General features: G+C 57.3%; 1 protein-coding gene across 3 annotated transcripts in view; it reads right to left on the reverse strand.

Moving 5' to 3' along the window:
- PHC2 (polyhomeotic homolog 2) overlaps nt 1-25,791 on the reverse strand; it is a 137,707-nt gene that overhangs the window by 34,132 nt on the left and 77,784 nt on the right. For 2 of the 3 annotated variants that reach the window (XM_074933998.1, XM_074933997.1), the window contains 5 exons: nt 11,934-12,092; nt 10,860-10,937; nt 9,596-9,760; nt 4,491-4,646; nt 3,661-3,964 (listed from right to left, as the gene is read on the reverse strand). In XM_074933998.1, coding sequence (XP_074790099.1) covers nt 3,661-3,964; nt 4,491-4,646; nt 9,596-9,760; nt 10,860-10,937; nt 11,934-12,092 — 862 coding nt within the window. The remainder of the gene's footprint in view (nt 1-3,660; nt 3,965-4,490; nt 4,647-9,595; nt 9,761-10,859; nt 10,938-11,933; nt 12,093-25,791) is intronic. The other variant, XM_074933999.1, reaches the window with a different exon arrangement.

The raw sequence follows: 25,791 nt of genomic DNA on the forward strand, positions 1-25,791 counted from the left end.
GCAGTCTGCTCCTTAATTCCAAAAAATGCTTCCTGCCATGCACCAAGTTCGCTCCTCCACAAATCCCTGGAGAGGCTTAGCTCCCAGCAGCTAATCTGGGAGATGAAGTTACACCGACAAAGCGTTGCACCTCTCTACTGAAGGTGGTTTCCACTCTGTGCAGATCAGAGCTGCCCTCGGCAGAAACCAGGCATCCCAAACAACGTTCCCTCTAATTTTTCTCATCCATGTGTGGAATGAATTTTGCTATGTGCACCAATATGGAGGTGATGTGAGGTGGGGGTGCGGTCAAGGGGTTCAGAGTGCGGGAGGGCAGGGGGTGAGGGCTCTGGCTGGGGGTGCAGGCTCTGGGGCGGGGCTGGGGATGATGAGTTCAGGGTGTGGGAGGGGGCTCAGGGCTGGGGCAGGGGTGCGGGGGGTGTGTGTGTGAGAGCTCTGTGGTGGGGCCAGGAATGAGGGGTTTGGGGTGCAGGGTGCCCTGGAGCTGTAGTGGAGAGAGAGGACTCCCCTCAGCAGCACCAGGGCTTGGGGAGAGCATCTCTCCCCGCTGCAGCCCCAGAGCTGGGGGAGGGAGGCATGTCTCCTTGCCGTGCTGCAGACCCAGGGCAGGGGGAGTTATGTGCGCAGCCCTTGGTGGCCTCCTGCACAGCCATGCATGTGCGCATCTTAGAGGGAACTTAAGTCCCAAACACCTCCCCTGTGCTGCAGAGCAAAGGACACTGGGAGGATTTTGCTTTCAGGCTGACAATCTGCAGCTTCCAGCTTCCTCAGATGTTCATCCAGTGACCTACCACCAACTGGTGTCCTCCAGACCACCAGGCAGCAAACTCCTTGTAGAGTCAGCCAGGAAGACGTGTGCCAGCCTCTGAAATGTCTTGGGATGTAGCTAGCCCCAATGGCATGCCTCCAAATTCAGAGCCCAGGCTTGGCAGTGAATGTCATTTTGGCCCCACGGGCAGGAGAAAGCAGTGCCCGCTGGGTAAGTACAGAGTGGGGAACCAGCCAGGCTGCGACACCACATCAAGCATGTTCTCAATCCCTGGGAGCAGCTCTGCACCCCTCCAGCTACCCCTCTCGTCCCCCCTTCACTGAGCTCATGGGAGCAGCCCATGCACGGAGGGGGGAGCCTCAAAGGCCTCACACTTCTCCTCCCGGCCAAGCTGCCCTCTAACTCCGCTTGAGGCTGGACTGGGTCTGCAGACTGACAGGCCTGGCCCCACCCAAGTGTCTCTGTGTGAGGTTCCCCCTGCACCTTGTTCTCTACTATCCTCCAGGTTGCTGCTGCCCCAGCTCCTGGCTCAGGCTGCTCTTCCTGCAGCTTGGCTGGTTATAGCACCCACGACCTGGGCCTGTCCCAGCCCCACCAACTGCCTCCCCTCCCTGTTCAGCTGCTCTCCCTCTCCCAACCCTGCCCCTGCTCCATCTGGGGCTTCCCCCTGCAGCCAGCTCCTGTCTGCAGCCTGATCCTGGAACACATTGGCCCACTCCCTGTCTCCTGCCCCCAGGTGCCACTCTCCGGTCACTCTGGCTCACTCAGTGTCTTCAACTGGCTAGATGCCGCTCTAGGCCCCATTCCTCCCAGAATGGCCTGTGGCCAACCCTTGCCCTCCTCTGAAGGGCTCTCTGGGGTAGGGGTTAGCCAGAAAGTCCCCCCGGTACCCTTGCTCCTCTCCCTTCACAAGTCACTACTACACACTCCCCTGCCCCAAACACCCTCCCTCCGCCCCGCCCTGAACACGTGGCCTGCACGCCAGCCAGTGCTGAACAGCGTCTGGTGCCACGTGGGACTGGCCCTATGTGTGGATGCAGGGTTTGCCTGGGAAACGGTCACTGTGGATCTCCCAGGGTAGGAGGGGGGTGTGTGGAGTGGGGGCAGTGCTGCAGAATGGCATGATGGGACAGGGTCACAGAGTGCAGGGCACCAACCACACAGCACGCTCTCCAGTGCCAAGGGATCACGTTCTCCACAGTGAGCTCAGCCAAGATTTGGCAGCTCTCCGGTTGGCAATGGTGCATCTGCATCTCTGACATTAACAGTGGGAGGACAGTAATCAAGGTGACCGGGATATGAGACAGTCAGGGCAGAATCCCTGGGCTGTTTATTTTGGTATTAAATGTAATTCATTCTTGGCTGTCCCACAGCATCTGTTTTCCATCTGCCTCAGCTGCTTGCACTGACAGGGCGTTACTGTATCCTAGAGGCCAGAGGGGAAGTGGGAGGTTTTGGCACCTAGGAGGTGGCATGGTACTGTGGGATAAATACATCCGCTGAAGGTTTCAGCAGTGAAAGAGTAAAATTGCCATCATTAGGTTTCAGCGTCAACACATCTTTGAGATGAACAGCTCCAAACTATTAAGCCTCATCCCATATTATGACCTGGTCCCTTTTGTGCTGGGAAAGTGGCACAATTTCCCCTGCTGGGGATTGCCCCTGCCCTGCAGTCCCCAGCATAGGAGCTGTGTCAGCACTACTGTGCTCCAGCAATCCCTAGCTGGCAGACACGCTCAGGGGACTGTTGGTGTAGGCTAGTGAAGACCCCGGCTCCTGTAACATGTACTGGGGTCAGGGCAGGCGTAGAACCAGCCTTGGAATCAGGGAGCTGCAGTGGTTTCCTTTGCAGCTCTCCCCTCCCCTTGGCTGAGTTTAGAGAATCCTGGGCTGAGCAGCTGGCCCGCTGTTTCAGGCTTTCTGCAGACTCAGGCGGACATTCCTGTGCCAGTTACAGCTCCTATTTCCCAAGTTCAGCCATAAGGGCTGAACGATCTATCTGAGATTCTGGGGCCTGATCCTCCAGCAACGGGCGGATCCTGACAGACTGCACCGGGCCCTGCCATTGGCTAGTGGCCTGGCACGCAGCAGGGAGGGACGACCAAGGAATCCCCCGTGGGCAGCAACAGGTCCACATGCTTGAGCTGTGGGACAAAGAGCAGGCAGCCAGCACTGCTGGGAGCTGCCCACCCAGCCCAGCTAGAGAGTCTGAGCAGTCATCATATGCAACACATGTACATGTGAACACACATGGCTACAGATAAGTTTCATGCTTTGGCCTGCACCTTCTGATTGACTGGCAACTGGGCTGAGCCCAGGGACCCAGCGTCGCATCCACACCCGTGATTCATCCCCTCCATGTCAGTCTCAAGGATGCACTCACCCTTCCCAGCCCTTGGAGCCTTCTACTCCATCCCTCAGCAGGCACCACCGGCCAGAGCGTGGCATGTGCAACAATAAACAACCAAGGGACTTTGGCACAACCCTGAGCCACATCACACTGTGACATCATGATGTGTCTGACCCCAGGGGACCAGCACCCACAGCCACAACCCTGGCACTAGGCCACAGAGCACCAGCATGCAGAACCACCAGGGTGTGGGCCCATAGCTTCACCACAGCGTGTAAGCACGTGTCACCGCCACCAAGTACTTGCATGTGGCACTGCAGCGTCTCTATAGAGCACCAGCACACGGCACCACTCGCTGCTGCAGGGCACTGGCACTGCGCACCGCTGTGGGGCACCGGCACCGCTGTGGGGCACCGGCATGCGTCACCACCACATCACCACCCAGCACAGCCACACTGGTCAGAGGTTCTGCCACTCTGCACTCCCTGCACAGTGTGGCTCCCGCCCTCCAGCCCCCTCACCCAGGACACCGGGGCCTTACCTGGGGCAATGAGCGGGTGGGTGGTCACCGGTGTCACTGTCCGGCTCATGGGGTGCCCTCGGTTGTCCATGCTGGTGGGCATGCCGCCATCTCCCTTTTTAAGGTGCTCTGCTGCCTGCTCAGCCTGGCTGCCCTTGGCGCCTGCAGAGGGAGCCGGCCCCGCGGCCTTGCCCTGAGAAGTGTTGGAAGCCGGCTGGCTGCTGCTTAGAGCTGGCTTCATGGCCAGGGTGGGGAGTTGCTGGGCTTGGGAGGAAGCCACTCCTTGCGCTACTGTCTGCTGGGCTCTTATGGCCAAATTCTGGACCTGGAGCAGAGGGGCAGGAGGGCCCAAGGCTTCAGCATGGGGCCCAGACACAGCCCCCAGACACGCATCCCAGGGACGGGGCTGGGCTGGCAGGATCGGCCTCTTCACGCAGCCCCTGGGGGCCAGAGAGTGACTGATGGGGTGGACACCGAGCCGCCGGGAAATGGCCCCACAAGTCTCTGGCAGCACCAGTTCAGACACCCCTGGGCACAGCTGGATTGGAACCAGCGGGATAGAGTGGAAAAGCCCCTCTGAGCCACCCCCCCCGCCCATGACCTTTCCCGCCGATAGCCCCTCCCTCTGGCACCCGGCTCTCCTGCCTATGCCCCACCTCTCCAGCCAGCGCCTTGCATCGCAGCACTGACATCCCCAGCACACTCAGTCATGGGGAAGGTATTTGCTGACGGTGCCTTGGCACCCCCTGGCGGGAGTGCGTGGGCCGGCTCTGGGCACTTCAAGGGCTAGGCTCTCCTCACCCACTCCCCTCCCGCAGCCGGGGCGGCAGGCAAGCGAGGCCGTCTCTCACCTGAGCAGTGGTGGTGGATGGCTGGGAGGTGGGGGCTGCGCTGCCCTCGGGCTGCACCGCGGTGACTGTGGCCGTAGGAGTGAAGATGAGCTGGGGGGATAAAGGAACAGCACGGCCTAGGCTCCTAGCTACTTGCACAAGGTTACTTTGCTGGGCCTGGAAATTACATGAAATGTGTTGCCTTTTACGTCACCCGCTGCTGGCTCAGGCCAAGAAAGCAAAACCAGCAGCCCCGAGTCCCCCAGGGCTGGGGACGGCCCCGGGACAGGCCTGGGGGCACAGAGGCAGCTCGGGCAAAGGCAAGGCCAGGGGAGGTGGGTCACTGCAGAGACAGAAGAGCGGGGGGTGTGAGACAGTGAGAGACTGGGTGTGAGGGTGTGTGATGGGGGGAGTGGGTGTCTATGACAAAGGATACAGTTCTGTCACCGATTCTGTGACTTTCTGGGACGTCTTCTGGGGTAGGGTTCGAACCACAGTGGGGCTGCAGCAGTGGGTGGGGCTGGGTCAGCGGCCGGCAGTCAGCCCAGGAGCCACCGGAGCAGCGGCTGGGGTGGGTCAGCCCCGCGCAGGAGCAGTGGCGGGGCTGGAGCAGCTGCAAGTCCCCGGCAGTGCTCCGACTCTTTGCCCTCCCCCGCCCGCAGGTATTTTTAGTAAAAGTCAGGGACAGGTCACAGGCTTCAGTGAATTTTTATGGTCTGCGACCTGTCCCTGACCGTTACTAACACCACCCATGACAGAATCTTAACCTGAACAGAGAGAGAGAGACCTAAGAACGGCCACACTGGGTCAGACCAAAGGTCCAGCTAGCCCAGTAGCCTGTCTTGTGACAGTGGCCAGAGCCAGATGCCCCAGTGGGAATGAACAGAACAGGGCAATTATCGAGTGATCCATCCCCTGTCATCCAGCCCCAGCTTCTGGCAGTCAGCGGTTTAGGGACACCCCGGCATGGGGTTTCATCCCTGACCATCTTGAGAGAGAGAGACTGGGGGTGGGTGGGTGAGCATGTGTATATGACTCTGGGTGCAAGTGTGTGAGGCTGGAGCGCGGTGAGTGTGTACCAGGGTGGGGTGTGAGCGCCTGACTGAGGCAGTGACTGGATGATTGTGCGTGGGGGAGGGAATTTCTGCGATTGGATCGAATGGTGGTGGTGAGGGATGAAGCTGTCGAACTCCATGGAGCTATTGCGCAGTCTCTGTCAGAGCACTAATATCCTGGCCCCAGGCGGCTGCAGCCCCACACGTGGGAACCCGATGCTCAGGTCAGGTCACTGGGATCTTATGGCAGGACGAGCTGGAGAAGCGTGAGAGAGAGTCCTCGGGCTGAGTGGGTCTGACCCCCCAGGTGGGATTCCCTCCCCAGGTCTGTCTGTCACACCTGCTGTAGGCCAGTGGTTTTCAAACTGCGGGTCGTGACCCAGTACTGGGTCGTGGAATGGAAGGCGCTGGGTCGCGGCAGCTCTGGTCAGCACCGCCGACTGGGCCGTTAAAAGTCCGGTTGGCGGTGCTGACTGGCTGAGGCAGGTTAGTTCCTACCTGTTCTGACACTGCACTGCGCCCCAGAAGTGGCCAGCGGCAGGCCTGGCTCCTAGGCGGGGGGGCCATGGGGCTCCGTGCACTGCCCCGTCCCGAACACCAGCTCCACACTCCCATTGGCCAGTTCCCGGCCAATGGGAGCTGAGGGGGCGGTACCTGCGGGTGAGAGCTGTGCAGAGCTGCTTGTATACCTTCGCCTAGGAGCCGGACCTGCTGCTGGCTGCTTCCGGGGCGCAGCACAGTTTGCGGTGCCAGGACAGGCACGAAACCTACCTTAGCACCGCTGCTGCCTGGGAGCCGCCCGAGGTAAGCCCACACCCCAATTCCCTGCCCCAGCCCTGAGCACTCCCCCAAACCCAGAGCTCCATCCTGCACCCCAAACCCCTCATCCCCGGCCCCATCCAAGAGCCTGTACTCCCATCCCAGAGCCCTGACCCCCCTCCTGCACCCCAACCCCAGCACTGAGCCCCCCAAACCCAGAGCCCCCTCCTGCACCCCAAAACCCTCACCCCCAGCCCCACCCCAGAACCTGTACCCCCAGCCCAGAGCCCCCTCCCACTCCCTGAACCCCTCATTCCCTGCCCCACCCCACAGCCCATACCCCTGCACTCCAACCCTCTGCCCCAGCCCTGAGCCCCTCCCACACCCAAACCCCTCATCCCCAGCTCCATTGGGTCGCGGGCATCAACAGTTTTCTTCAACTGGGTCACCAGAAAAAGAGTTTGAAAACCCTTGGCCTAGTGGCCCGAGTCTTGGGGAGTGCCCCCCCGGACTGACGCGTGCATGTCCCTGACTCTGGGGGCTGTGACCCTGACTATGTGTGTGTGACCAGAGGACACTGGGGGGATGCACAGGGGACATTGGTGGCGGGGGGGGAGGGGTATACAGGGGACAATGGTGGCAGGGGGGGAGGGGGGCAACGTGGCCCCAGGAAATATTTTTTCTTCACGGCTGACTGGCTCTGGGAGGAGGCATCAAGCCATGGCCTCAGCCAATGACAGCTGCTGACATCAATAACCAATCGGAAGTGCCCCTGACAGACCCACTGTGAGCCGGGGAGCCAGCAAGCAGCCTGATCCACCACCTACTGCAGCCTGGATAGTGCCTCTTAACTTGGGGCTTTGACCAGCAGCACCCCCAGACTGCGCCCTCACCCACCTCGGAATCAGCACTCGCTTGTGCCCCCTCCCCTGTGCGCAGGCAGCAGGGCAGCTGTGAGCGCTGCAGGGCCAGCAGGGGGCGCCCTACCTTGCCAGGTGACTGATTTCTGCAAATCATGCGCCCCTGGGGGCCCAGCCCTGACCCAAAGGCGTCTTGCATCCAGGCTGAACAGGTGGAGCTGAGAGTCCTGCCTCCCTTCCCCCCGAGTGTGAAATCCTGGGACGCTGCTGCCGGGATTTGAACTGAGTTTCCCAAGAGACTAGAGATTAAATATGTCACCTGCTTTCCAGCCTCCTCCCTGTGGGCTGCCTGGGGGTAGACCCGGAGCATTCTGAGCCAGGACCCTCTAGCATGGAAGATCCAGGAGTAGCTTCACTGCCTCGCAATAGCAATAGGCTCTTATCCTCTTGTGTGGATCAGCCATCGAGGGGAAACGTTCTAATAACGGATGACTGGGGTCCCTGAAAACCCCTGCCTGCCTGAGCCCAGCAGGCCCGGAGGAATGGCCTGGTGCCCTCCCAACTCCAGCCTGGGGACTGTGGCACAATCCAGGCTCAGCCCCAGGCTCTCCACAGACCCCAGCAGAAAGGGCAGAGGCCAGAAATCAGAGCTCCCCTCCCAGGCATCTGTGCAAAGTGCCCAGCCCTGGGCGGCACCACCCCCACCCCGCTAGATCAGCAGGCACCCCGGTTCCCCTGTGCCTACCCAAGCGCGGGTGCCCCAGGGCAACAGCAGCTCCTGCTGGGGTATCGGGGAGGCCCGGGAGGGGCTCTGGAGCCAACGCTGGGGGCCCCTCCCCCTCTGCATTTGGCCCCTGCTCACTTCCAGCTGGAGCCCAAAAGGGAGGAAACACAGAGAGTCTCAGGTATAAACACTGCGCAGGGGAGGCACAAGCAAGGCCAAGCCACCCAGGGCCTGGAACAGGGCCACGCAGCCAAACTATGGCACAAACACGGGGGGACCAGGGCTCCCCAAGCACTGGTGCTAAAGACACTCCTGGGCCCAGGGCAGCTGCTGGAGGAGAAAGGGCTGCGGGGAAAGGGAGCAGGGGGCTGGGACAGGGGCTGTGAGGGGCAAACCAAGGAACAGTAGGGGGCTGTACCACCAGCTCGACAGAGCCTGTTGAGTACCCAGGCAGGAAACCCGCGCCGCTGGCTGCTTTGGCATAGGGTGAAGCCAGCTGACGTGCAGGGGACTGGGAGAGCAGGGGCCTGCGTGTTGGGATTGAGGGGCATTGGCAGAGCTCGGGGAGAAGCCTGTCCTATGCCTTGTGCTAGCCAGAGTTTCAGCCTCATTCATTCATTTCCATGAGCACCGAGTTCCCCACTTTCTGTAGCTAAGAGGCCCCAGAGGCTTTTCCTTCAGTTTCCTCCGATCCCCGCAGCTCAGGCAGGCAGACAGACCTGCAGATGTGGGTAGAGGCACAGACAGACAGACTCACTCCCACCTGACTAACTGCCATGGGCGGGGCGGGGAGGCAGAAGATTCAAAAAACAACTAGAAAAGTTCCTGGAGGCTAGGTCCATCAATGGCTATTAGCCAGGATGGGCAGGGAGGGTGTCCCTAGCCTCTGTTTGCCAGAAGCTGGAAATGGGCAATGGAATGGATCACTTGATGAGTACCTGTTCTGTTCATTCCTACCTGGCACTGGCCACTGTTGGAAGACAGAATACTGGGCTAGATGGACCTTTAGTCTGACCCTGTATGGCCGTTCTTAAGCGCTGAGGAACTCCATGGGGCTGGCCGGTTTCCCTGCTTTCCCCAGCACACGTCCAGCCCCACAGTGCATCCAGACGGGAGCGAGGTCCCTCGACAGCCATAGGGCTGGCTGCTCACCAGCCATCCTGCTTCTCCAGCAGCACAGCACCATGGGGGAAGCATGAGTGTTAGGGGCCTGACAGGGGACAGCGGCAGAGCAAGGGGACCCCAGAGGCATGAGACACACAGGCTGCCTAGGCAGGGCTCAGGGCTGGCGAGGGGTGGGGATGAGCGATACGACCTCCGAGCCCTCAGCCCTGTGCCAGCCTGTCACCAGGGTGGCCAGGGAGCTCTGATGTGCCAGCATGTGGGGCTAGGACCAGAGCAGGTGGCTCTTCTAAGGGTCACTGCTGCCCTCTGGTGGAGAGAATTGGAAGTGCTCACAGGTGTGAATTTGCATGTACCTCACCACTGCCCTCTGCTGGTAGCAGTCCAAGCTGCACATGGGTATGGGGCAGGGGTGCTATTCCAGCCCCAGGGATCTGGCACTTCCAGCGCCATGGCAGGCCCATGACCGATAATCCTTGGGGGGGGGAGCGAGGGGGAGTTTACACTAAGGCCCCCCACCCTCACTAGCGTCTCTTTAAAAGCAGCAGGGGAGGGAGGGAGGGCAGGTGGTGCCTGCATGTGGCACATTCTGCGCCTGCCTCTTACCATCTGGGCCCGGAGGTACATCTGGGCCTGGCTGGCCGTCAGGGCCGGGGAGGTGGCATTCCCCAGGAGCACAGCCTGCTGGGCGATGCCTGAGGCAGCTGCAGAGTTCACGCTCTGAGCTCGGTTGATCAGCTGGGCGGCGGCAGGGGACGTGGCCAGGTTTATCTGGGGAGAGAGAAGGAGCCGTGGGATGGGGCATGCTGCCTTTCAGACCCACTGCGGGCTCAGAGCCCCTCCCCTCCCGCAGGGATCCCCCTGCCTTTGCAAGTGCCCTCCCGAGAGTCAAGGAGGATGGAGGCTGTGTCGTGGGGGAGGGGAGTCCCATAGCCTCTGGCCAGGAGAGGAGGGGGCAGCTGCAGTCAGGCTCCCTGTGTCCAGATGCCAGCCCAGGAGGGAGGGGGTGGAGATGGGTGCTGTGGGCACTGGGGCTCTGAAGTATGCTCAGCTCCTACAGGGGCTGAGACTCTCTTCCTCCCCCAACGCCCGTCTGCCAGAGGGCTTGGCCCCGTGCCCCTCACCGTCTCACTGAACAGCTGCACAGCCCGCCCGCCCCCCGGGAATTCCCAGGCCAGCCCTGCCCAGCGCCCTGCAGCACAGTGCACAGCACAGTGAGTCCTGGGGGATGCCCCCTGGTGGCTGGACTCAAGAGCTCTAGGGCCCTGCTCCCAGGGCTGCCGGAGGGAGCTGTCCTGGAGCTCCAGCAGCATGGCGCGCGGGGGTGTGTGTGTGTTAATACATGCATAGGTGCCAACTCTGTGGGTGCTACGGGGCTGAAGCACCCACAGGGAAAAATTAGTGGGTGCTCTGCACCCACCTGCAGCCATACTCTCCTCCTCCCCCGCCCCACCTCCTCCTCCGCCTCCTCCCCTGAGTGCGCCGCATTCCCGCTCCTCAACCTACCTCCCAGTGCTTCCCCCTGGCCTCCGTCAAACAGCTGTTTGGCGGCCTGTTGGGAGGGAGGGGGAGGAGCAGGAACGTGGCTCACTCAGGGGAGGAGGCGGGGCCGGGGCGGAGATTTGGTGAAGGGGTTGGAATGGGGGCGGGGCAAGGATGGAGTCAGGGTGGAGCCAAGCACCCACCGACGGAAGCAGAAGTTGGCACCTATGAATACATGGACGGTATCTGCTCCGGGCAGCTCCTGGCATCACTGCCCAGGAAGAGCTGGAGCAGCCAATGGTCCCACCAGGGGTTACTCAGCCCGCTGGGCCCAGTGCTGGGGGCAGCCACACAGAGCAGAGGGGCACTGCCCTGCGGTTGGACTTACCGTGGGCTGCTGGGATGGCGTCTGTGAAGGGGCATTGCTGCTGGAGGAGCCGCCCTGCCTGTTAGCAGCCAGACTCGCCTGGAAGAGAGAGCAAAAGGCAGGTCATCCCCACCCCGGAGCCCAGCCCAGGTGGGGGGCCCTGCTCCAACAGCCCCCTGGTCCCTCCCGGCCCTTCAATACGGGGCCTGGGGTTCACAGAGCTCTTCCCTGGAAATGTTTGCTCTAAAGTTTCCCTGCAAACCCCAGCCCCATTAAAACCCATCCACACCTAATTCCTGAATGAAATTAGAACAAACCCTGTCATTCAGCAGAGTTCATTCTGGCCGCGACCCCGTACGCGTGGTGCCCCCTGGCATCAGCTGCGCCGCCAGACACAGGCTCACACCCCGCTGGGCAGGACTTGTGCCCAGAGCCAGACACTTGTCCCCCATTCCGATGGCTGGCGTCACACCCAGGTGGCTGCAGGGGCTCGGCTGCTCCTGTTCACCCAGCTGCACTGGGGCACAAACAGAGCCAGCATTCAAGACGCTCCTCTGGGTCCCCAGATCCGCGGGGTAGGTAGCGCAGACCTCTGCCTATCAGCCGCACCGGAGTGGTCAGTGGGACCTGTTCCCAACTCCTCCCCTCCAGCTGCCTCTCGCCCATGGGGCAACAGCCCAGTGACTCACCCTGAAGGGCACAGAGCTTGCAGGTGGCTGAGTGGCCCAGCCCCGATGCCCAGGGGCTCCTCCTCGCCTGACAGAGGGTCCTGGTGCCCCACCTGTGGGATGGCCCTTGGGAATCCATGGGTGGTACCCAGATGCCACGGTGACGGGCAGGTGAGAAGGAGGGTGCGTGGGGACAGCTGATGGCTGAGTGTGGGGCACAGATTCGGCACGTAGAGGAGGGCTCCAAGTCCCTGTCCCGGGCCCATCACCGCAGTACGACTAGCAGGGCCCCGAGCCCAGGGTCAGCCTGGAGCCCGCAGGATGGGGGCGATGTAAACCGCCGGAAGGGAGACTCCGGCAGGGAGCGGGGAGAGGCGCCCGCCCCCCGCAGCCGCACCCCACGGCGCTTGCAACCGGCCCCCCGTACCTGCTGCACGGCCGCCAGGCTCTGGAGCTGGGCGCTGCTGAGCTGCTGCTGCTGCAGGGCGGCCGTCTGCAGCATGAGATGCTGCTGCTGCGCGGCGTACATCTGCTGCAGGTACTGTGCCGCCGTGCTGGGCTGCCGGTGCAGGGCCTGCTGGATCACCTGGCAAGAGAGGCGGCGGAGCGGGGCCCTCAGCGAAGGGCCCGGCACAGCCCCGGTGCCTGGGCCCTCCAGCCAGGGCTGCGTTCTGCTCCGAGAGCAGAGCAGAGGGAGGCCCCTGGGCCGCGTGGAAAACAAGCAGCGGCCTCTGCAGCTTTGCTGAGGGGCGGCCAGAGAGACCAGGGAGCGTCACTCTGCTTGGGGCCACGATGCGGAGGGCTCCCCCATCCATCACTGCCTGGGGCCTGCCCGCCTCGCTCAGACCCCTTCCCCCGCCCCCGGGCGATCCATCACCCCACACAAAGCAGGCTGACAGCTCTTCTCTGGCCAGCCTGTCTGGCATCTGACCCAGGCCTGGAGGCCAGCTCGGGGAATGCAGGGAACTTATGGTGAATGATGGGGCTTTGGCCAAGTGGTTTCAGCCAGGGGAGTCCTGGAACAGGAGGCATCTGGGAGTGGACTGGCCAATGGCCCTGCACCAGAGCATTTACACACCATGCTTCACCTACACAGTGGACCAGCCCCAGCAAAGCCAGAGACCCCCAGGCTTAGAGCTAAGTAGTGGGTGCTTCTCTCTGCAGCCCTGATCCCCACAGCATCTGAGTGCCCGAGTGCCTGGCTGGATCCAGTCTTGGTTGCGGTTCTCGAGCACTCTCAGCCCAGTCACAGGCTCCGGGACCCGACATGACCTGCCAAGAGCCTTCTGGGAGGCACAAGTCCTTTCAACTCCAGGTCCTTTCAGTGGGAACTGAGCACTCAGCACTGCACAGGATCGGGCCCTGCGTGTACAAATACACTTTCCAACAGAAGAGCTGAAGCTGGGGTCCTCCCAACCGGCCTGCCAGGACCTGGGTTCTAGTGCCCAGGCAGCACTGTCCAGCAGCAGCTCTCAAAGGGGTTTACAGAGCGGTCAGTGACACGACCCACACCACGCTCCTGGGGAAGCTGAGAAGCCACTGTCCAAGGCCAGAGGCTGCGCTGGGAATGGAATTCCGGGCTCCCGAGTCCCACACCAGTGCTTTATACAGAGTTCAGGGGGCCGGGTTAACCCTGCCCCAGCTAAAGACACTCACAAATCACCAAGCAGAGCAATTGCTGAGCTGCTATGAGCAGCACCAAATCCTGGCCTCAGGGCCAGCAGGGATGGGGGCTGGGACTGCTCCAGCTTTGTTTTGTGCACTGCACCTTTAAATATCTAGGAGCCCAAAAGCAGTAGGGGGAACTGCCATTCTGTGGGGCAGGGCCACTGCAGCATATTCCAGAGGAGATACCCACACTGTGCTCTCTCCCAGACACTTTACTTTTTCTTGTCTTGATTTCCCTTAATCCAAGTCAGTCACAGTGAAAGGCTCACTTTGATCTTAGTGAATGGAAAACACAGCAAGGTGTGTGCAGTGCCCGAGTCTGCAGACGGATCCCCAGCTGTGCCCTTCAACATATCTCCACTGAGTAGGCTGATTTACACCAGCTACAGATCAGGCCCAGAAGCTCTGAGAGAGATGTCAAGCTTTCCTCTTTCATTTCAATGCGGTGCTAAAGGTGACTTGCAAAGAGAAAAATAAAGAGTTTGTGCCCTTTGTTGCATCTGAACAGGGGAGTAAAGAATGTCTGGAAAGGTTTGCTCTTTTTAAAAGACATTTTTCTGGTTGTCTTCTTGTCAGAAATCCAGCTCGGATGATCTCTGTTCCCTGGGAGCTATATGGAGGACAGAACTAGTTGCATTATGAAATCACACATATCATGAGAGTGATACTTGGTTCCCGCAGACAGGAAGAGCTGTCAAATCCAGTCCCTGGGGTTGGTTTGCATTTAACTCACATACCTAACAAATCCTTGGCAGAAAAGCAGTCTTTGTTAAAGAGCCAACATCCCAGCTCCTTTGATTAAGGACTGAACTAACTTCCACCCTACTGCCCTGAGCCTTCCAAGGTGTCCTCCAGCCAAGCCTTGGCAGCCCTGATCTACCTCCTAGGGTTAATAAAGGCATAAAAAGAACCATCCAGACCTTGCATCAGAGAGAAGGAAAAAGGCCCAAACCTGCCTGTGTCTTTGTAGCTCACCTCAGACTCTGAGGCTTAGTGGCAAATGACATGGCCACATTAACTCTTTCACTGCTGGTCATCTGATCACAAATATCTACCTATCGTAGGTTAGTCTCTAAGGTGCCACTAGTACTCCTTTTCTTTTATTGTAGGTAGTTATCTGGCCCCACCACTGTAGGTCTGCACTCCAGATTAAATATATTTCTCCTCCCACCCCCCTGGCAGACAGGGCAGGACTGTTATTCCCATTGTACAGGGAGGGAACTGAGGCCCAGAGAGTCTAAGTGACTTTCCCACGGTCACAGAGAGCGTCTGTGGCCGAGCAGGGACTTGGCCCTAGGGCTCTCCAGCCATGTGCTCACATCTTAATAACTGGTCCTCTCTAGCCCACCTGGGATCCGGGGTGGAGTCAGCCCTTCTTCATCTCCACTGTGACCTCTGGCCTGAATGGAGTGGTAACAGTCAGTTCCATGTTAGACCCTAGTATATTGACCATACAGTCCTGCCATCATGGGCATAAACCCACCCAGGATTTATTAATAGCTATGAGACACCTGTAACCAAATGACCTTCAAGCGCTTTGCAGACATTCATAAACAATACCTTAAACAACATGCTGGGACAGGTCAGAATGCTCACCCCCTTTTTACTGGTGTGAAAACTGAGGCACAAAGAGGGGACATGCCCAAAGCCACAAACCAAGAGCCAGGGATAGAACCCAGCTCCCCTCTCTAACCAAACAGGTTTTGAAGTTGAGAGCAGAGGGCACTGGCTTGGGGGTGAAAATCCTGATGAGAACATTGTAGTGCTCCAAACAAGGCTCCAAGAGATAGAAAAAACAGATGTAAGAAAACACTGGGCAAATCGTTGCTCCCCTCTGCACCTCAGCAACAGAGCAAGGGCAGTGCCAGGCGAACTTCAGCACACCTCCACTGCCCCCCTGCTGCCATGGGCCACCCTGAGCCCCACCTCCAGCTGCACCATGGCAGCAGGTGTCAGATGCACCCAGACCCCATGGCACAGTGATCCTGGATCGCCCCTCTCACTTGCATGACTGCTCCGGAGAGATCGCAAACCTGCCCCACAGGCCCAGAGCATCCCAGCTGCCATGGGCCAGGCCAAGCTGGACCTCTGAGCGACAATCAGACTCCATTTCATCCCCCACCCCTTCAAATAGAGATCCACTGCCCCTTCTATGCAACACAGCAAAGTTCATCCAATGGCTAAAATAAAGGGTTTATCAATATGCGCCAAACCAGCCCCCTCATCCCCTCCCCCACTGCAGCCTCCCTGGCACACCCCTCCCCCACAGCCCATTCAGAACACTGCTGAACTCATCCCCAGGCCCCCTGCCCGTTGTTCAGACCATGTCACCGCCTCTCTAGATCCCACTGCACACCGTGTCAAAGTCCATCATCCCCGCAGCCCTTTGCGGCTCTGCTCCCCAACTCACCCACCTTGGGCTACTTCTGCCCACCCCGGGACACTAGCCTGGGCAGCCCCCATCTCCTCAGGGCAGCACGCCCTCCCTGAACTCATCTGTGAGCCCAATGCCCTCTCCTCTTTCCACCCCTCCCAGTCTAGGGCCTTTAATGGGGATCAGCCAATGGAGGGGCAGAGCAGACTTGACAGAACCCCCAAAGACAAAGAAACACGGGTGGGGGTATCTGCAAATCACACGCTCCTCCATTGTGTCTGGCCCATGGCACCCATGGCATGTTGCTCGTTCCCTGTGGCCAGTGCGTCCACGGGGGGTATAAACCACTGCTGTGCCAACCCCAGGGGGTCTGCCCCTCCCCCGCCTGGGGCAGATGGCCGCACAAGGAGCAGGGCTCAGGGACCTCGGTGGTAAGCGTGTGTGCGCGCCCATCCTCTGGGCACTGCTCCTCGAGGAATGGTACCACAGCCAGGCCTCAGTGCACACAGGGCCATGCACGCATGTCTCTCTCCTCAGGGGGCGGATTCCCAGAGGTTGCTGTTCCTCCCCCAGGCCCCATGGAGGCTGGGGACCAGCTGGCAGGAGCGGGGAGCTCGTTCTTGTATCATGCATGGGGGTGCAGAGAGTTCAGGGGGCCAGTAGTACCAGTCCCCCAATGTCAGGTTCCAGAATCAGGTCCCTGACTTTGCTGAGGCCCCAAATCAGAAAGAAAAGCTCCTTCCACGCAACCCCGCCCAAATACCCCCTCCCATACTCCCCCCAACTCCTTCCCTCACCCAAATACTCCCCCACATCCTTCCCCAACCCCTCACCCACCCAAATACACCCTCCCACCCCCAAAAAACCTCTTCCCCCCCCCAGCTCTTTCCGCCTCCCCAACATCCCCGCGCCCCCTTCCACCCAGCCCCGCAAACAGCCCCCAGCATCCCCGGCCGCACTTACTTCGCTTCTGGCTGCGCCGCCGCTCCTCCTGCCGGGAAGGCACAAGCCGCAGGGTCCGGCCCCAGGGCTGGGCGCGCTGCCGGGTCCCGCGGGCGCCGCAGCAGCTGCCGGCCGCTCCCCGCGCCGGAGCGAGCTCCCGGCAGCGCCCGGCTCCAGCCCCGGCCAACAACAAAAGCGCCCCTCCGCCCGGCCGGCCGCCTGATTGGCTGCGGGTGGCCCCAGGGAGCCCGCCGGGCGCTCCCCGCGCTGCTCCGGCCGGCGTGCGGGACAAAGAGCTGCCCCTGACCCCCCGGCTCCAGGTCGGCCGCCTCCCCCGGAGCAGAGCGTGGCTCGGAGCTGCGGCGGAGCAGGCGGTGAAATGAGCGAGACTGCGGAGCCGGCCAGCTGCTGCCGCCCCGGGGCCAGCAGTGCCAGCGACAGGCCTCCTGCGAGCCCCAAGCAGCCCCTGGCCCAGCCTGGGGCCTGCCCTCCCCCAGCCACACTCCTGGTGCTGGCCGGTTGTTTTCAAGCCCTGGAGTTGCAGGAGATCCAAGGGGTCAGCTAGTCCCTTGCCAAGCCCTCAGGTGGTGCAGGGCTCTGTGTCCCTTGTTTTGTCACCGTACTGGGTCCCCCCACGCCACCACTGGGACACAGCCTGGCCTACTCTGTACACAGGTGTAGCTTTTCAGTTCGGGGGTGCGTGTGTGATTTGTACCAATCCAGCTGTACTGGTGCAACCCCTGGCAAGACGCCCTCATGGTATAAGCAGCGGTATGCCAGTATAATTACATCCACACTGTGGGCTTGTGTTGCTTGAACTATACTGATATCGTTAAAGCTGTACAACTTTCTAGTGTGGACACACACCCCCTCAGAAATCTCAGCCTCATGGGAGCTTTCCTGAGATGAACATTTCCCTTCCCTCAGTTTCATCCCATCCCACTACTTTCCATTACAGAGCAGTTCTGCAGTAAACACCCCAGGCCCTGCAGTGCTGCAGTTGTGAGCCAGGGCGGTTTGGATCATTTGTGTACAATTAGTGTAAGACTTCCCCTAGGGAAGAAATTTTTACTCCCAAATACCTCCCTGAGCACTTCCTCCTTGCAGATGACACCTTGTACCCTGTACCACAGTCAGTGTGGAGCTCTGTGCAACTTCTCTTTGTGACCAACTGCTTCACAGGCGGCCTTTAAATGGAGTGAGCTGATAAAGATATGTTACATTCTGTTCTGTGTAGCCCTTATCCTTCTAGATCTGCCTCTCCTCTTTGCTCGCCACCCTTTGCTGTTCTAGAACCCAGTCCTACAAGGTGCCACAAGTGAGCTGTAGCCCACGGAAGCTCATGCTCAAATAAATGGGTTCGTCTCTAAGGTGCCACAAGTCCTCCTGTTCTTTGTGCTGATACAGACCAACACGGCCGCTGCTCTGACACCTACAAGGTGCTTGTAATGCTTTAATACCAGGCATTATTTTTGTTTCCATGACCTGTGGGCAGCAGCTCTGAAATTAAGAAATGATTCAGTCAGAGACAGAGGAAGGCAGAGTGAACATTACTGTCTCATACACTCAGCTGTTAAAGAGAATTGCACCACAACTAACAATAAGCATGTCTCCAAGATCTACTTGCCCATTCAGCGATTTAGACAGAACTTGTAGGGCTGTGTAACAGTGCCACCTGGTGACTTTAAATAATATTACAGTGCTGAGCTTCCCTCGGTCATGTGAGATTTGAAGCTACTCAGCACTTTGCAGAACTGGGGCTCCTGAGTGAAAGGGAAGGAGACGGCAGAAGAGAGGAAAGAAAAGGAGCGATGGCAGCACCTATTCTGTGCCAGGGCACAGTGTGAGGTGGGCCAAGGATGGGCAGACTTGGGAATGCCCATCCCCCAATCTGTTATGGGGGGGTCCCCCACGGAGGAACTAGGAAGCGCTCTCGTACATGCAGTCTCTGTGTTGCACAACTGGGTTTATTTTTGTTACACTACTTTCAGGCTCCCTAACAAGCTGTTAATGAGCTGCCAATTACTTATGTATATCAGGAGTTCAAGTGACTGCCAAGTCAAAACCTTGTGAGGAATGAGACGCACCAGAACTTAATCCCAAAGGGACAGAGGCCTGGCTTCTCCCAGCACCAGTTTAGTGCTGTAGCACGTCACAGAGCGAAGGGAGGATGGGGGGGTCCTTACATTTTATTATATAATAATGATTTTCACTTCTACAGAAGCCTAGCATTCAAGCACAACCCTACAATAACAAAACCATATGCACATCACACTGCTCATGAGCAACCCTACAATAACACAGCAGCGGGCGCGCAACACAATGGAAAGGCAGTGTGTTTCAGTCCCACGCGTGATTTTGCACACAAGCAGCTGTAGGACACAATGATCTGAGGAATGTCAGGAGCTGGCTCTCTCCTGGAGCTGGGTTCCCCTGGGGTGCAGCAGAGGTTACATTTCCAAATGACCGGCAGCTGCAGGACCAGGATTAATTCTGGGGGGGGGAAGCGGGGAGAGGGAGGGAAGGCCAGCACAGCCAGGGGTCCCTCTCCGCAGAGGGGAACCATTCAGAAGTCACACCCTGAGGGTTACAGGGTGGCTCAGCAAGGGAGAAAAACTCACCCTGGTGATTTCTCCTGCATGAGGAAATACAGGGTGACTGAGTCCCTTCCCCTGCTGGTCATATCCCCCCTCTCTCTTCACACATCTCCTTCATTCACATTCCCCCTCTCCCTGCCCAGCCACCATCATTACAGCTGCTCCAAAACCAGGAGAAACAAGCTTGGGGGAACTCTCCCGGTTTCAAAATGGTTCCCATTGGGCCCATTTCCAGAACCAGTTCTCACCAATGTTTCTAACAGAATTGTTGTTGAAGTTTTTCACTTGCATTTCCCCCCCAGGAAGCCAGGGTTTTGGCCAGTGACAAATGGCAAAAGGGTTTCTGATAAAAAAAAATATGGTGGGAAATGTTCAGGAAAATGAGAAGCGTCGATAGTGGTCAATTTCTCCAGATGTGTTTGATTTTTCAATAAGGCCAAAAACAGCTCTTAGTGTGAAACGTTCCTGAGTCTGACCATCCTCTTGCGGCTCAGCCACTCAGGGCTAGTCTTACTCACAGCACGTCTGCCACTTTCGCTAAGGCAGGTCCACACAATGGACATCGCCCTGGCCATCAGGCTGGGCTGGGATCTGATCGCTGACTCAGTGCAGACCTGGCCTTAGGGTGTTGGAATTGGGTTAATGAAACCAGTGTAACTTTGTGGGAGAACAGCGTATCGCTGTAAGCCTGGCGTATATCAGTTTAATTTGCCCTCTCTGGGCTTTTCTGCATGGGAAAGTTGGCCCAGTCTCACCTAAGGTGTGAAATCACTTTAGATAAAACGGTGCAAACCCTGGTGTGGGCAGTCCTATGTCACTTTCAGGGTGGGCTTTTTCCGTTCAGTCATTCTGGAAGAGGTCTAAGGCACAAAACTTGTACCACTGTAACTCACCCCAGAATGGCTGCAGCAGTACAGCCCTCCCTAATGGGGAGGCAGTGAACTTTTATTTCTGTCCTGTTCTACGCCACTCTATTCCCTACAGCAGGGGTCAGCAACCTATGGTACGCATGCCAAAGGCAGCACAGGAGATGATTCTGAGTGGCACTCACACTGCCCGGGTCCCGGCCACCGGGGGGTCCCGGGGGCTCTGCTGCCATCCTGGGGTTCCAGCCGCCGGCCTGGGGCTCAGCAGCTGCCCCCAGCTGTGGCCCACTAGCCCCAGCCTGGGGGAGTGAGGGGTGCAGACAGGGGCAAGAGGAGGCGCAGCTCAGCACCCCCCCTTAAAAATTGTTCCAGCGCCATTGTACTGGGATATTTTTAAGTCCTGATTTGCCGCTTACATCACTATCACGCCACGTGGAAGAAGTGCATGGGGATTTTTTTCCCCATTGTAAGTTGCGGGGTACATTTGACAAAACGTCAGCTCCTAAGAAAGCAAAGTTAGATGTCCATTCATTTCAGCCTTCTTGGACAGACACATCTGGATTTATTTAGAAGAAGGACCATTCTGTTTGTGCTTTCTGTTGTGAAAGTGTTGTTTGTTGCACATCAAGTGTTTGACGACATTTTCAAACGAAGCACGAAAAAACCTTTCTTGACAAAGCAGACAAGACTGAATCGATCAAAAAGGCAGTAGCAGGATATGAGAAGCAAAGCAGTGTTTTTAAATGCTTAAGTGTAAGTAAAAATCAAGCCACAGAAGGAAGTTACAAGATTGCACAGGTTTCAGAGTAGCAGCCGTGTCAGTCTGTATCCGCAAAAAGAAAAGGAGTACTTGTGGCACCTTAGAGACTAACCAATTTATTTGAGCATAAGCTTTCGTGAGCTACAGCTCACTTCAAGATTGCACAGTGCACTGCAAAAAATGGAAAGCCGTTTACAGATGGGGAATATATAAAAGAAGTTTTTCTCAGCAGTTTGGAGGTTTTGTTCAATGATTTGCCAAATAAAGATGCATATCTAGAATAAAAGAACTGCCTGTCTCTGCCAGAACAGTTGAGAGACGCGTAAGCGAAATGGCAGAAAACATTAACGAAAAGCAGACGACTGCATTAAAAGACACAGCAGTGTTTAGCGTTGCAGTTGAGGAGAGCGTGGTTATAAACAACGTTCCAAGTTTGGCAGTTGTTGCAAGATATTGTGCTTCCGATGAAATCCAAGAGGAACTTTGTTGTCTAAAACCACTGCATGGCACAACAAAGGGAGAAAATATAGCGGAAACTTTTGTAAACCATTTTGAAGAACAAGGAGTTGACATCAGAAAAATATTTTGTGTGACAACAGATGGTGCTCCTGCCACGGTCAGAAAACAGAAGGGATTTGTCAAGTTACTTGAAGATCAAATTGGCTGCCTGACAGGCAAATTTCACTGTATCGTCCATCAAGAAAACCTGTGTGCTACAATTTCTAATTCAGAGCTTAATAATGTGATGACTACAGTGGGGCAAATTGTGAATATCCTTGTTGCTCGACCTGCTTTGACTCACAGACAGTTTCAAGCACTGCTAGGAGAGATGGACAGTGCTTATAATGACATTCCACTTCACAGCAACATTTGGTAGCTAAGTCGTGGCAAGGTTTTGGAGCGCTTTGTAAACTGTTTTGATGCAATCAAGGCCTTTTTGTTGGAAAAAGGACAAAACTACCCCAAACTGGATGATGACAAGTGGCTGTGTAAGCTCATGTTTCTAACGGACATCACCGCTTACCTAAACAAACTCAACCTCCGTCTCCAGGGTGCAGGGCAAACGGTTCCGTATCTTTATGAAACCTGGAAGGCATTTGTTGTAAAACTGGCAGTTTTTTCTCGGGATATTCAAACTTCGACTTTCCGCTACTTCCAGTACGTAAAAGAGCTATCGACACGTTGCACTGTCAGTGTCAATGAGATTGGAATGTACATGCAAGAACTGGAATCAGAATTTTCTGACAGATTTCAAGATTTCCGGCGATTTGGCCCAATGCTTTCTTTTCTAATTAAACCTGAAAAGTTCAATGAAAGGAACTTGGATTTGTCTCTATTTCAGTGGATGGGTGTTGAAGATTTCAAAATGCAGCTCATTCAGTTAAAAAGCTCAGAATTGTGGGCATCAAAGTTTGGAGATCTGCGGAGTGCACTTAAAGCTACTGAGAGAGATCAGGGGGCCTCTATTCTGACCTGCTGGACGTCCCTGCCAGTGAAATTTAATTGTTTGAAGAAAATTGCGTTTGAAATGCTTTCAGCATTTGGATCTACATACCTGTGTGAACAGGTATTTTCGCACATGAAATCTGTCCTCTGTCCCTCTCGGAGCCGGTTAACAACTGATCACTCACAAGCCTGTGTGCAGCTTAAAGTATCCAAATATGTGCCAGACATTGGAAACCTCAACAAGGAAAAGCAAGGGCAAGGATCACACTAAACTGATAAGATCTGCATTTTAATTTAATTTTAAATGAAGCTTCTTAAACATTTTAAAAACCTTATTTACTTTACATACAACAATAGTTTAATTATATATTATAGAGAGAGACCTTCTAAAAATGTTAAAATGTATTACTGGCATGTGAAACCTTAAATTAGCGAGAATAAATGAAGACTTGGCACACAACTTCTGAAAGGTTGCTGACCCCTGGACTCAATAGGTTTTTTTCTCTCCCTCATCACCGTAGTATCTGAGCCCCATCCAGTTATGCATTGAGCCAAGTGACTAACATTTGACATGTGAGGTTCGTTGTCTATCTCCTCTCCCCAGGAGAGAATTGTTTGTGCAGTGGAGAGGTTTGTTTTGGTCGGGTTTTGTTTACACATCCAGGCTGCTCAGTGTTTGTATCAGTGAAGGCAGGATGGAGCAGCACCTGGCACCTGGACTGGGAGGTTTGGGATGGTCCTAGGTCCCCATGGGAGATAGTTCCCCAGTCTGGCGCTGGCCCTGAGGAAGCCCTGTTGAGGGCAGACCAACTCACCCTATTGGAGCAGGTCCTCAAAGAATCAATTTTGAAGCACTTTGAGGAGAGGAAAGTGATCAGGAACAGCCAGCATGGATTCACCAAGGGCAAGTCATGCCTGACTAACCTAATTGCCTTCTATGATGAGACAACTGGCTCTGTGGATGAGGGGAAAGCAGTGGACATGTTGTGACGAAGTGGGACTGTTCGTAATGGTTCCTCCGAATATTGTGGGGGTGCCTCAATTTCCCTTATGCAGTTCTTAAGTATCTAGGTGGTGGGGTAAGGGTGTATGATCACTGCAGAGCCCTAGAGGGCAGGTGTGTGCAGGGGTCTGGACACAGAGAATGGCCGACACCCTGTTTCCTGGCAACTGATGGCCTGGACCCTTCCCCCCTGCAAGGTGAGAGCTAAAGGGTTGGAGAACAAAGGAGTCAGGTGACCTCCTGGCCTGGGAAAGGAACAAAGCCCAGAGGAGGGGGGGCTGGAGGGAGTTTCAGTTTGGGGCTGGCTAGGACATGGAGTGAAGGGCAGACGTGGTTGTCTGGCTCACTGCCCTCCAAAATGGACCCAGCTGAGGGGTCCTGTTCTCTGCACCTGCAAGCTCTGGTTTAGACCATGTTCCTGTCGTCTAATAAACCTCTGTTTTACTGGCTGGCTGAGAGTCACGTCTGACTGGGGAGTTGGGGTGCAGGACCCTCTGGCTTCCCCAGGAGCCCCGCCTGAGCGGACTCGCTGGGGGAAGCGCACGGAGGGGCAGAGGATGCTGAATGCTCCGAGGTCTGACCCAGGAAGGTGGAAGCTGTGTGAGCTGTGTGTCCTGCAGACAGGCTGCTCACAGAAAGGAGACTTCCCCAGAGTCCTGACTGGCTTCATGGGGAGCAGTTCCAGAGCATCGCCCGGGGACTCCGTGACAACTGGTGGCAGCGGTGGGATGTACTGCACCCCATGGACGGCGCTTCCTGCAGTAAGTGACGGGGGAGCAGTAAAAGGAAGGGGGATTGACGGGGACCAGGCGTGCTGAAGATTCAGAGAGAGACGGTTTCAGGGGGCGGTTAACTCCTGGAAGTGTGTGACCAGAGAGAAGGACTTCTGCAGTAACAGGGTCCCCCTGGGGATTGCAGCGAGTGGTCCCAGGGGCGGAGAAGTCTGCAGCTCGACCCTGGCAAAGAGGTGGTGACCTCGAGAAGGGCTGGCACACTAGGGGTTCTCCCTGGAAACCGTGGGGAGCTGAGAGCACACAGGCCTGTGAGTCCACAACAACTTGGGAAGAGCAGAGTGATGGCCTGTCACCATCTCCTTAAGAAGGACATTGTAACCCTGTGCAGAAAGAGAGGGTTGAGCATTGGAAAGTTCACCAAAGCACAGTTCATCGTGCAGCTGGAGGAGGGTGACCGCTCTAAGGGACAGATTCCTGACCCCAAATGGGGCTATAGCAGGATCTGGGAGCAGCTGGAGTAGTAGCCAGGCATCGCCAAGACTCCTGTCCCCGACCAGACGAGGGTCTTCATGATCAGGTTCCCCATCGGGGGATCGGAGACGGACGGGATTGGAGCTGAGTCCGAGAGAGCAAGAGGACTGTGAGAGACAGCGAGAGTCCGAGAAAGAGCTGCAGAAGCAGCAGCTGCAGAACTGGCCAGGAAACCTCGAGACTCAATTGCTGCCCCTGGTTAAGGAGGGGGGGATGTGGATGCCACCTCACTGCCTTTGAGCAGGCTGGAGATTTGAACCAGGGGGACCCTGCGGAAAAGCCCCGGTGTCTAGCTCCCTTGCTGGGTCCCAAGGCCATAGACTCCATCAGCCAGATGGGTGGGGAGGTGGACAGGCTCCCACTCCTGACCCCAGCCTATATGTCTGTGTGGAGTTTCCTGGGGCCCGGCCCCTCGGACCCCCAGTGGGAGCGGAAGGTGATGGTCAATGGGGAGACATTCCTGGGGGGGCGAGATCCTGGGACAGAGAGAACTGTTGTCAGGCTCCTGGTGGTGCAGCCTCAGATGCTGAGGGGCTGTGTGAGCTGGGTGAGGGTCCCAGGGATGAAGCCCCTCGCCCTGCCTATGGCCCATATCCCTGGGCAGACCCAGGAGGGGTGGGGCTGGCTGGTTGTTGGGGTTCTCCAGGATACCAGCTGCGAGACCCTGTTGTGGGGTGACTGTGTCTCTTTGGGGCAGGATCCAGGCCCTGCTCCTGTAACTGCCAAGGGTTTGAATTTGAATCCAGGGAACCAATCGGCGGAGAGGGAAATGGTCAGTGAAAATGCAGATGACCTGGCTGGCAGCAGGGAGGAGCGGCTAGGCTCAGGCTACCTGCCTGCCTGTAACCAGACCCCTGGGGCTGGGTGGGACAGAGAGATGCTCCCCGCCCCCCTTGCACACCGGAGAGGGGGCTCACGTTGGCTCTGATGCTGTGAGGAAAGCAGGGAGCTCGCTGCCTACCCCCACTGGCACAGCAAGGGCAGCGCTGAGCACAGTGGGAGCTGAGACCCCAGCTGAGTGGGGGGAGACACAGGCAGGGCAGGGGATCTGTGGGGAGTGGCAAGGTGCTCGGTAAGGAAAGTTTGGATGAGCCTAGGCAGCCTTGTGAGCTGATGGCTGTGTCTAGTCAGCAGGGCGAGAAGGAGAGGAGAGTGGAAGATGAGTGTCCCTGGACCTTACCTGTTAGCTGGGTGGAGAATTTGGACAGGGAAGGAAATGTGCCTGTGTCTGCCAGGGGTATTGACTTGCCTATGGAGGGAGCTACCCTGATCTCCAAGCAGGTGTCTGTGACCAGCCTTGTGTGCTGGGACAAGGGGAGAGAGGTCCCAAGCTGTGTGTCTGGGAAGGGAGAAAGTGTGTCCGG

This window comes from Natator depressus, chromosome 18 (genome assembly GCF_965152275.1).
Source record: "Natator depressus isolate rNatDep1 chromosome 18, rNatDep2.hap1, whole genome shotgun sequence".
NCBI classification, from domain to species: domain Eukaryota; kingdom Metazoa; phylum Chordata; order Testudines; family Cheloniidae; genus Natator; species Natator depressus.